The sequence below is a fragment of the Electrona antarctica genome, assembly GCF_951216825.1.
Source record: "Electrona antarctica genome assembly, chromosome: 18".
Taxonomy (NCBI): Eukaryota; Metazoa; Chordata; class Actinopteri; order Myctophiformes; family Myctophidae; genus Electrona; species Electrona antarctica.
In genome coordinates, this window is record NC_136799.1 from 25,219,160 (window position 1) to 25,231,191 (window position 12,032).

The 12,032-nt window shown below is 45.5% G+C and overlaps 1 protein-coding gene across 1 annotated transcript; it reads right to left on the reverse strand.

Moving 5' to 3' along the window:
* Nucleotides 1-1,302: 1,302 nt before the first annotated feature.
* LOC306942361 (SLIT and NTRK-like protein 3) lies at nt 1,303-11,771 on the reverse strand (the record flags this gene model as incomplete). The annotated part of the gene is made up of 6 exons (XM_079528210.1): nt 11,530-11,771; nt 11,024-11,275; nt 10,633-10,748; nt 9,403-10,323; nt 4,607-4,826; nt 1,303-2,460 (listed from the first exon to the last, which is right to left on the reverse strand). Exons 1-6 carry the CDS (start codon nt 11,743-11,745, stop codon nt 1,303-1,305), a joined length of 2,883 nt encoding a protein of 960 aa, XP_079384336.1. The 5' UTR covers nt 11,746-11,771.
* Nucleotides 11,772-12,032: the final 261 nt, after the last annotated feature.

A 12,032-nucleotide genomic window follows, 5' to 3' on the forward strand; every position in this document is an offset into this window, starting at 1 on the left:
CAGCACAAGCATACCAAGAACCCTGTTTCATCTCATCACTGAAACCAACTGCTCCTGGATAAGCCAGAAAATATCCCTCCCTCTAGGCCTGGTGGAAGAAAGGGAAAAAAAGAAAGAAAAAGAAAGAAAGAAACAAAAGCAGTTCATCCAGATTCACATCATCAAAATGAAAGAGATCAAAAGTCAATTCAGCTTCATACTAGCACCTCCAATGTTCACAGAATGTAAGGGCAAAAATGGCTATTTTTGGCTTATCCAGGGAATTGAGTGATTACTTCAGCGACTTTCAATTGGTCAGGTTCCTTGTCACTCAGCGTCCCGTCAGTTAGTAGTCAAACCCCTTTGTTTTAGATAAATAGATCTGTATTCATAGAAAAATAAGCATTAACCACACTGCTGGCTGTTCATTGCTAAGGCACTTGGCTATGTTCCGGCTTCTCTTGTTTTCTCTCTCCTCTCCCTTTATATACAGTACAAGCACGCAACCACCCCACACACACACACACACACACACGCACACTCACACGCACGCACACACACACGCACACGCGCACGCACGCACGTGCGCACACACACACACACACACACACACACACACACACACACCCACACACACACACACACACACACACATATATCCATCTATCTATCTATATGCATATACAGTATACAGTATAAATTATATACACATATAGATATGTAGATATAGATAGATAGTGATACGGTATGTATTGTTCCTTCCCGATGTCACAGTTTGTGATTCTGTGTCTGATTCTGTTTATTTATTGAGGGTGAGAGCTGGTGTGTTTTTTCCCCATCAGAATGCATGAACACCAACCTGCATCATTTTCTTTCTCTCTGGCTTCTTTCTCTTTTTGTGGTGCTGGGAGTAGGAAAAAACCCACAAAAGCCCCGGCCTCAGTGCAGTACGATAAAGAGGCATAAAAATAATAATAATAGTAATAATAACGGTACAGTAGTAGCTCCTGCAAAAGTTTCGCCTCCGGGCACAGATCAGGGATCAGCTAATCCTTGCCAGATTCTGACCTTATAAGCCAATAGTGGGAAAAATACAAAACTGGCTTCAGCTCATTATCCAGGAATAAACAGAGTGTGTTTAGTGTAGTGTAGTGTAGTGCCGCTCCTCCACAGTCTCTGCTCACAGGCACGGCAGCCTCTGGACTATACAGGAGGCATTGTTACCGGATGAGTCATCGTCAGAACAGGGGGATGAAGAGGAGAGAGGAGTAGATGAGAGGACGAGGAGGGAGAAATAGTACTGGAGTAGGAGGAGAACAAGTGTTAGAACTGGTAAGAGCGGTCCAGTACCTCCATGTAGTCCGGTGTGGTCCTCAGTCTGGCAACCGCCTCTCCGGCTCCCTGCTCACTCTGGTTGTTGCTACCACTGCCTCCCACCGAGTTGGCGGTGGTTACCACCGTTTGCTCTGGCCTGGCCTGGTCCTGTTTGGTGGGGTCCGGGGGTTGGTGGGGGTGAGGATAGCGGGGTGGGGGCCGTGCGTACCTATCTGGCAGGTCTCGGAACTCAGGGGCGGTTATCCTGAAGAGGCAGTCCACCAAACCCACCTTCGGGGTGGGGCCCTGGCTGTCTATGACCGTCGGACAGAGGATCCCGTTTCCGTGGAGGCCAGCAAGGGGTCCCATTGCCCCGGTGACTGTGCTGAGGGGCAATGGGGAAGACACGTCCAGAGTCCACTCCCTCTCTTTCTCTGTTGTTGAACGGTAGACTCCTTCGCACTCTGTAGATCCCGCAAACTGCTGCTGCTGCGATAGTCGTTGCTTCACTGCTGCATCCAGCTCCTCTTTGTAGGCGGGGCTGCTGCTACACGCAAGTGCAGCCCTGGACGGATCTAAGCCTTTGGACCCAGGCTCAGGGGGCAGGATGGTGTCATAGACGTGGTTGTGTTCTGGTCCGGGGAGAGGCGGTGTCTGTGGGAGGCCGTGGTGGTGGTGGTGGTGGTGGTGGTGCGTCTGCTCCGTGAAGATCCCGCACTCCATCTGAATCCCAGCGAGGTCCACCTCTCCCTGGCGGCGGAACGGCAGCTTGTCCCTCCTTCGCAAGGCGTAGGCAATCAGAGCTGCTGCAGCGAAGAACGCAGAGACAAACAGCACCAGCAGGCTGAGGACTAACACTGACAATGGAATGGAATCCTTCCCTGGAGGGGGTGCCGGCCCGAGCCCTGGGCTGGAGTACCCAACCGAGACCCCCTTGTCTGGGACTGTGGAAGTGGCTGTTTGCTCCCCCTGCTCCTTGTCCTCCTGGCGCTCCAGCTCTGGGCAGAGAAGCTCCACGGAGAGGGAGCGGAGGTCTATGCCCGTGGTCTCTTCTGGGGAATGACAAACGACCTCTCCCACCACCACCACAGCGCTCAGCCCCTCCAGCCAACGCTTCAGGGGAGCTGCCTCGCAGTTACACTCCCACGGGTTCTGCTGCAAATCCACCTGGAGAGGCACAAAACTAATCTGTCATCTTCCCTCGTGTGTAATGGAAAACTGGCTCTTGTCCTGCCGCTATACAGTATGTAATAGACAGTGACAGTACTTGATCTCATATTGGGGACCGGGTGTCACTTTACAAAATGTAAACAAAAGTTGCTCGCGGTTGATGCCGGCTGCTTTCAACTTTGTGACTGTCACTTCTGTTGAAGAACAGTCCAGTAGTTTACTTTCCATATGTGAAAAGGTCTTATGAATATATGACAGTATCATTATAGAATTCCATGTGATATTTATCTCCAGTGATGATAATGTATCTGACATATTTTCTTTGCTGCCTACCTATCAAGTCTATAATTGACTTGATAGTAAATATAGACTATAGTATATAGATAGTCTATATTTACCCTATATTTAGTCTATATATTGCAATCATTCATTTCAATGGGGAAATTCACAGGGGATGGAGGAATAAAGAGTAGAAAAACATAGTGGGCTTGCTACTCGAGGCCACAATAATAAAGAATTGACCAAGTAGAGTTGAAAGTAGTAAAGACAAGATTGACAAATAATTGATTACAAATTCTCTGCACCAGTCATTTAGTTAAAGGGTAAGACCACTTTTGTAGAGGTTTGGGTTGTGTAGTTACCTTGCCATGATGTAACTCCAAATGTGGACAAGAAATCAAAAATAATTTCTCCAGTGATTAGAAATTGATAATTCAAAATATGCTCCTCATTGACTTACATTGTACGCTGAAACAGCTCTCAAAGTCACTCTTTTAGTACGTAAACAAACACAAACAAAGTTGTTTCAGACAATATAGAGCAACACCAAAACTCATGTGGTTTTATTTCTTCATAAAAATGGTAACTTCCTGTTGATTTTACTATATGAAGATCTGGATCCGGATCTATGGATCCAGTCCGGGTTTTCTTCTGAATAAAAATGGACAAATCAACAGGAAGTTAACATTTTTATGAAAAAAGAAAACCACATGAGATTTGGTGTTGCTCTATATTGTCTGAAACAACTTTGTTTGTGTTTGTTTACGTACTAAAAGAGTGACTTTGAGAGCTGTTTCAGCGTACAATGTAAGTCAATGAGGAGCATATTTTGAATTATCAATTTCTAATCACTGGAGAAATTATTTTTGATTTCTTGTCCACATTTGGAGTTGCATCATGGCAAGGTAACTACACAACCCAAACCTCTACAAAAGTGGTCTTACCCTTTAAGTTACACTTTTTTAGCTTGAGCCTTTGTCCTTGACTGATACATAAAAGCAATATATGTTTAGTATTAGTATGTATAATGCACAGTACACAGTGGCTGCTATGCTCACCTTATCCAGTTATCCCATGTGTTTTTTTTCTGGAAAACGCTAAGAGACCCTTTGGTTGTACAGTTTGTAGCAAAAACTTGTAAATAAGCGAAGAGACCTTTTGGTTGTACCGTTTGTGGAAAAAGCTTGTAATATCTAAGAACCACAAAGAAGAAAAAAGTGCAGGTAAAGGCCTGCACATTCTGTTTTTTTTCCTGTCTTGATCTACATTTACATCTTAACCCATTTAGACCTGAGACCGATTCTAAATCCTGACCTTTTGTGTGGCCCTTCACTCACTTTAATTCCCATCTGGAAAAAGAATTGCGCTTCCTTCGATGTACGCACAGTGGTGTAATGGTGCTTTTTATTTCATGTGGTACTGCATGGTACCCCGTGCAACGAGCATGACACCACTGTGTACGCACTTCCTGGAACCACTTTATGGCTATAGTTAAATATCTGACTAGTCTCGCGTTGCCAGACTCTCGCAATTTCCAAATGCTTCCATCATACAGTCTGGACTCTGGAGCAACGGAAGCTCTATCATGAGTAAAATATAAAGCGGAAGTGGAGCCTCCTCCCCACTCCCGTTTCGTCTTTAGTCGCACAAATTTATCCTAAAATAAATCGAAATCTATATATAGCTTGCTGCTTAGCAGAAATGGAAATGAAAAATTAAAGCGCTAAAGATATTTTAAACGGAACGGAAATGGCAGCTTCCTTACTCGGATTTCGGGAGGTGTACGTAGTTCCAGAAGATATAGCATTCGGAGATTGCGGTATAGTTGTCTGGCTACGCGAGACTAATATCTGACAGTACTCACCTGTACCAGGCCGGTGAGGTGTTCCAGCACGCCCTCTACAGGTAGGCTCAGGAAGTGGTTGTTTCGAAGATTCAGACGTGCTAGATTAATCCCAGAGAACACTTGTAGCGGAAGGCTCCGCAGCAAGTTTGCATTTAGGAACAATAGCTGAAGGGAGGGCATGGAGTTAAGGGTCCCAGGATCCACCTCACGTATCTCATTGTATTCAAAATATAGGTATCTATGAAGAGAAGAAGACAGTGTGCAGTTAATTTCAGTGACTTTCAATTAATTTGTCCAACCGGACAAATTAATTAACCGCAACTGTATGTTGCATCTCCAATCTGACCAATAAACCCATATATGGAGATCTCTGTATCTGTCAGTCCTTGTCCCTTTTATGCCCATATAGAGATCGCTGATGTGATGTCACACACTCCATGCGTAATTGGGTGTAATGGCTGACATGAGCATGACAATGTGGTCCGTCCCAGAGATGTGTAGAGACAGCGCGGTCATGTGACCCATGCAGCGCTCGAGAGTGACATCCTGGAGTTTTAAATACATTGTTTTCAATGAGGGTGGCGCAAATATCAGAAATTTTAGGTACTGTATAGTATGTGTGCAACAATATGACAACTGTTTTAAAGTATTGTACAGTGACAACTAAAGTCTCTGTAATGTTTTTGTTATACTATTACTAAAAAACGATCTAAAGATCTAAAATAAAGTGATTTAACTAAGACCATTAAACCTGGGCTGTTGCCTTTCATTCACTGAAGTGACTGCAGAGCAGTCACCGCCAAAGCCGAGCGCACAAAGCAGGCCCATGACAACCGGCACTCACTGCATGAACACTTTGCCCCCCAAAAACGGCTCAGGTCCAGAAGTAGCTTCCTGGATACCACTGCAGAACTGGAGACCACACCATCTGTCGCCAGGACCACGGAGTGGCACAGCCAGTGGAGCAGCATGGGTAGCCAGACAACCCAGTGGACAGAGAGAGGCAGATGAATGTCTAGCGACTGGCCATGACCAATCTTGGGCCGTCTGGAAAACCCTGAACCGTCTGCGGGTCGGTGAGGGACGCTGCAAGGCATCCATGAAGAAGTGGAAACTGACTTTTTCTGATGCATGCGTGTGTGGCGAGCCACAAACAATGGACCACATCATGGGATGTATCTCTGCTCCTCAATGCACTGGAGAAGACCTGGCCGAACCAAATGCCGCTGCACTCGCCTGCGCCAACCACTGGAAAGACGTGATATAGAGGATGGCCAGACACGACGAAGAACTGAAGTGACTGAAAGGCCGTATTCTCGCGGGCAGTATTCTCGCGATACTGCCCGCTCAGAAACCGAGGGGCACCCAGCTGCAGCATTGCAGAAACTCTTATTGCGCTCTTTCGAGACGTCGATATAATTACTGTATAATCATTTGCAAATCAGAACACAAGGTATCCAAAAATAACCTGTCTTCTTTCAAATAATGTCTTCTTTCATTTGTCACAGTCATTAAAAAATGATGTTTGTTCATGCCTTGTATACTCGACTCCCATAGAGTCCAGTGCATTCCGTAAACTTCCGGTCCAGGGCTTTGTCCACTATTAGGCTCCCCATAGCCGCCCATTGCTGCCATTGGACTGGCCGGCTGGCCCACCCACCGGCCGGTCCTCCCTTAAGCCAATTTTAATAAAAGATGTGCTAAACACAAGCTCTGTGTGCACATGCTTGCAGGGAAAACTAAATAAGAGCTATGACAGGGATGGATTAAATGAACCATTGTCATATTTAAGCAGAGAACCACAGAATTTCCATACTTGGCAATGCTTTTATGATGCTCCAAGACAGTCCAATTTGTATGAGTGAGCATTTGCCATTATTCCCTATGGCCAGAAATGAGAGATTCTGTAGAGTTTGTTCCCTTTCCTAAATCAGTGACGCAACACTAATGTACATCTGCACTGAGAATGTACTGGGGGAAATGGAAATAGGTTATCGCTGCAATAAAATGAAGCTCATATTGGAGTAAAAGACTAATCCCCCCCCCCCCCCCCCCCACACACCCCCGTTTCTCTGTCACTCTCTCTCACACACACACACACACACACACACACACACACACACACACACACACACACACACACACACACACACACACACACACACAATTGAGTCCACAGAGCCATCCATTTATTGTCAGTACAGCAGCTCCAGGTCGTATGTCTTGATTATACCACACATCACATCAGAGTCGGGCACCTACAGTTTTCACCTTTGGGAGAGTTGTTGTTCTTGTTCACAAATATTGGTTAAATAATTTTATCACAGGCCAGAGGGATAGCATAGTGAAATTAGTCAGATGGAAACGTTGCAGACCATTATTCTTGTTGACAAGATGGATGTGTGTTAGTAAAGCATGGGTATTGAATATAAAAAACAAACAAAGTCATGGCCTGATTAGGCCATTTGTGGATGTTGTTCAGTCAGCGTATGCATTATTTCAGATATTAATATTAATGCAGCACAGGTGATAGGAGTCACTGGTATTTGATTTGCTATGCACTTTAACTGTTACTGTTTCAGCTGACAACTGAATGTGGGTGATGTCACATAATGTTAAATTGATAGGCTAATAATAAGGATGGGATGCATTTCATAAACCTCTCATGTTAACATCAACAACATTCATTATGATACTGTAGTGGGTCGACAGAAACAATATAATACACATATTGACATTGTTAAAGTAGCACTTTCAACTTTGTCATATAATTGTTCCTCCTCACTAATGCTCGTTTTAATATGGCACAATGCCCACCTACTCACTCTCATTGGTGCCTAACAATGACATCACGATGGGCATTACAAGATACTGTAATAGAAATTACAGCCTTAATATTGGAAATCTTGTTTGAAATGACCAAACCTGCCTAACGATGATGTCACTGATAGGCAGGTTTCTGAACTGTCCCCAGTGCTCCTCTGTGTTACAAAGTGAATAGACGGATATGTCGCCGTCTAATGATCCAACCCGTTCTCACAACCAAGATGTCACATTTTGCAGCTGTCAGTACCCGTAAAACATCAACATTTGACATGATGTGCCAATCCATCGCATTTTGACAAAACTATGCCTAAATTGTCAGATATATCACAGCTCTGTCTTTTGTACTCCACTATTCGTCACTATAGTACTACTACTATGTGTAAGAATGTGTTGCATGAGCACAGTGAGGACCAATTATATGAAGATGGGATGAAAATGGGTTAAGTGGTCCTTAAACACTTACGGGTGCATGATTACGTGTGCATGTATTTTAGCTGCACCAGTCAGTTCTCTTGTTTTTCTAACCTATGCCAGTACGTGTATTGTTAACCTACAACTACATTGGCTACAGCTCTCTCTTGAGAAAGAAGAATGGTGTCATTCATTCTGTGAAATCGCACCATCAATACAATGATTATTAACATTCTTTTTGTTGGCTGGCCAGTGGGAGGTAGTTTAGAGACCAGGATTACTGCATGTTTTTTGTGAGGGTACCTACCCTAGGGGACACGGGGAGAACATGCAAACTCCACACAGAAGGGCCCTTTCGCCAACCCCGCCTCGGGTATGGGCACTGATGACGCGAGGAGGAGAGGACTCGGGAATCGAACCGAGGACCTTCTAGCTGTGAGGCGACAGCACTACCGACTGTGCCACCGTGTCCCCTATACAGTACCTACCCCTAGTTACATACATTTCTATAAATGTATAGTGGTAATAGTAAGAAGATAAGTAGTACTGCTTAAAAGCTCATTTTGACATAAATGCTTTCATGCCCACTGTCTAACAGGAAGGCTGGTGCCAATTTCTCAACAACAAAAAATCCACTTTGTAATCTTTTAGACTGTCCCAAGAGGCTCTTTATAAGTGATCAATAGGGTAAGCTTCTAAAAGTCCTGAACCTTTCCTTCAAATAAAGTGATCGTCACTTTGAGCTGGACAATAGAACTTGAGCCAAGATTGCTAAAGACCTTCAGTAAAATATGACAAAATATGCAAATCACTGCAATGGAGTTAGTATGCATCACAGTTTTTCAAGTAACAACACATTTGTAGTAGAGAACCCATCTCATTTCTACAGCATAAAAGCTTCCCCGCAGTCTTTATCAAATACTGCACTGTTTATTTGGATTAGAGGTAAAATATTTACATAACATTCTTGCTAAGGTTTGCATACATACACTATTTGCATATCTCCGCAAGCCTAATCTCTGACAACGATACATGTAGAATGACTGTTTGTTTTCATAAAAGCCCCCCCATGTAACTGCACATTCCTGGCATGTACCAGATATTTGAGAACCTTATCAACACTTCAGTATGCAAATAAAATATGCATTCATTCTCACTTTGTCAGTCACACAGTAATTTCCAGCAGGCTGCCGCCCCCACAGAGGCATGCCATCATGCACCGTTGCTAACAAATGACACTGCTGGAGAAGTACCGCCTTTCAATTCAATTTAAACTAAAGCAGCTTCATAATCAGATCCACATCCATGCCAGGCAATTTGAAGCATTTGAAAAGGGGATCCATTGTTTTTGCACCGCTATTGCGCAGAAATTCAGTTTCACACATTCAATCACAGACTCATGAATATGTGGAGCTAAAATGGGATTTTAGTCCATGGCTGTATCTCAAGTGTACAGAAAATGTATTTAATGCCAAAAGCATTTTGTACGCATTGGATAAAACATGGCAAAATATCTCACCAATTTGTAACACATCAAAGATGCTTCTATGTACTGTAGGTGTTAAAATAAATCGTACCTGAGGTTCTGAAGGCCTAGGAACATGTCAGGGCTCAGCCTCTCCAGGTTGTTCCCATTCAGGTAGAGGCTCCTCAGGCTTGGGAGACTGGAAAAGGCCCCTTCCTGGAGGTAGGAGATACGGTTGTTCCCAAGGTGGAGAAGGTCTAGGCTGGAGAAGTTCCAGAAGTCTGACCGGTAGATCCTTTGAATGAGATTCCCGCTCAGGTAGAGCTTCCGGCCATTGAGCGGCCGTGGTGTGAGCTGGGATACATTGAGGAAGCCACATTCCTTACAGTTGACAGTAAGACCCAGGTCTGTGATGTGCAGGTTGCAGGTGCAACCCAAGGGGCAGATGATGGGGATCGGGGGTCGCGTCTGGTAACCAGCCACAGGGGGGTTCTGGTTGGGCCGGGGTGTGGGGGGTGTCCTGGAGGGCCGTGGCCTCTTGGTCGGCCGGGGTTGCCTCTCTCTCTCTCTACGCTCTGCTGAGGAGGAGGAGGAAGAAGTGGATGAGGTGTGTGTGTTCTGGCGGGAGCCGTGGACCATGGAGGAGGGTTTAGTGGGTCTCACCCTGCCGGGGTGAGAGTTGGGCTTAGAGTTAGGCGGCAGATGTTGAGGCTGTGATCCACCAGGCAGACCTCCTCCTTCCGCTTGCAAGTCTTTATCGGGGAGGTCAGCACATAGCTCCTTCCGGGGGATCTCTCGCAGGTCCTTGCCATGGAGGTGGAAAGGGTACTCGCAGGTGACGTCCCCCACCACAGCCGTGTACGGGATCTGACCCAGCCACTGCTGCAGTTGCACTGCCTCACAGCCACAGTTCCAGGGGTTCTCTTCTAGCTGGATCTCCATCAGGGAGCGGCCCACGTACTCCAGGGTCCCAGCATATGCCAGGCTCTTCAGACGGTTCCCCCGCAGATCCAGGTGGGTCAGAGACACAGATCTGGAACAGGAGGGAGGGCGCAGACAAGTAGACATTAATGGAAAAATGTGGAGCAAATGTAAAATGTAGAGCAAGTGCAATAGAAAACTAACAAAAGGTTCACAGTTATTCAAATTATTACTGTTCAAGTAATTATTTTTATTTGATTTACCCCACCTTACAATAGAGAAAAAGCCTGAAAGAAATTAATAATTTAATTTCTGTCCCTCGTGGGAAACATACCAGTTGGAAATTGTATCCGCTGCTATTTTTACTTACAGCGCACCTCCGCAATTCAGCAGCTTTGCAATATGATAATCAGATTCTAACCTGAACAGATGAGCCGGCAAGACAGGGATCAGGTTGTCGTTGAGGATGAGAACCCGGAGCTTGTAGAGAAACCTTAGAGCCCCACTGTCGATGCGCTTGATCACGTTGTAGTCCGCCTGCAGGTTGGCACAAAAACTGATGAAGTAGATGTAACTGCTGCAATGGGAAAGCAAATTGAACATAGCAGGAACAGCAGAACGGTAGCAAAAGCGATTTATTTGAAGAGGGAGAAAACATGGCAAAAACACAGGGCTCGATAAGCCTCTTTCAGTGGAGCCACCTGGTAACTATTGACCATTACCATTTCTTTCATTTGCAGCAATCTCTGACATTTGGTCAATAATCCTGTTAATTATGGATAATCAAACATTGATTATCATCCCAAGCCTACCTGGAGGTATTCCAGCGCCTCTAGGCCAGCGAATGTGTCATTTCGAAACAGCTCCAGTTTGTTTTCGTGAAGGTACAGACGTCTCAGCTTTGCCAACCCATTGAATGATCCCACCCGGATGTCCTGCAGTGCATTGTTGCCCAGGTTTATCGACACTGCGTTGCTGAGGTGTTGAAATCCGTTGCTATAGAGACGCCTCAGAGAGTTCCTCTGCAGGTTCAGTTTGAAGGGGCGGATCCACGACTGTGACACCTGAGTGATTAATTAGTGGATTGATTGGTTATCTTAGTAATTACACTAATATGATAATAGAGAAACACCCTTAAGCCGCGTTAGACACGGAATAATATAGACTTAGAGATAGTGTATTAATAAGAGTGAGATTATCCCCCACCCACATGATTAAAATAACACACACAGTGCAGTAGTGCTGCCATGTCCTGCGTATGTGACAGAACAGAACACATGAATAGTAATGACACAACGTTCCAATGACACAACATTACCTGGCTGACATTGGTGAAGCTCCGTCCGTCACAGTGCACATGCAGGACGCCTTCTTTGACCTCGCACGTGCACGGCTCAAAGCACGGCTCGTCCACTTCCTCCTCAGAGCTGTCCACCATAGGCGTATGTGTGGAGGTGGGGGTGGGGGTGGGGTTGTGCGAGGCCTGGGACAGACACACACACCCCAGGGCCACTGCCAGAGCGACCCACTGCATTCTCCGGCTTCTCCCTCTCTCAGCTCAGCAGCCTGGGGCAGCAGCCCAGCATCGACCCTTCACCGCACTGCACACACATATAGGGACATACATGCAGTGCATGGACATGATGCTATGTGTGTGCATGCACACACAATCACACCCACGCACACACACGCACACACACACACACACACACACACACACGCGTACGCACAGAGTTAAGGTAATATGTACAGCTTAGGCGGTAAAAGGTCATTAATCACAAAGATGAGCTCAGGACAAATCAGACTCATGATGTACTGCAG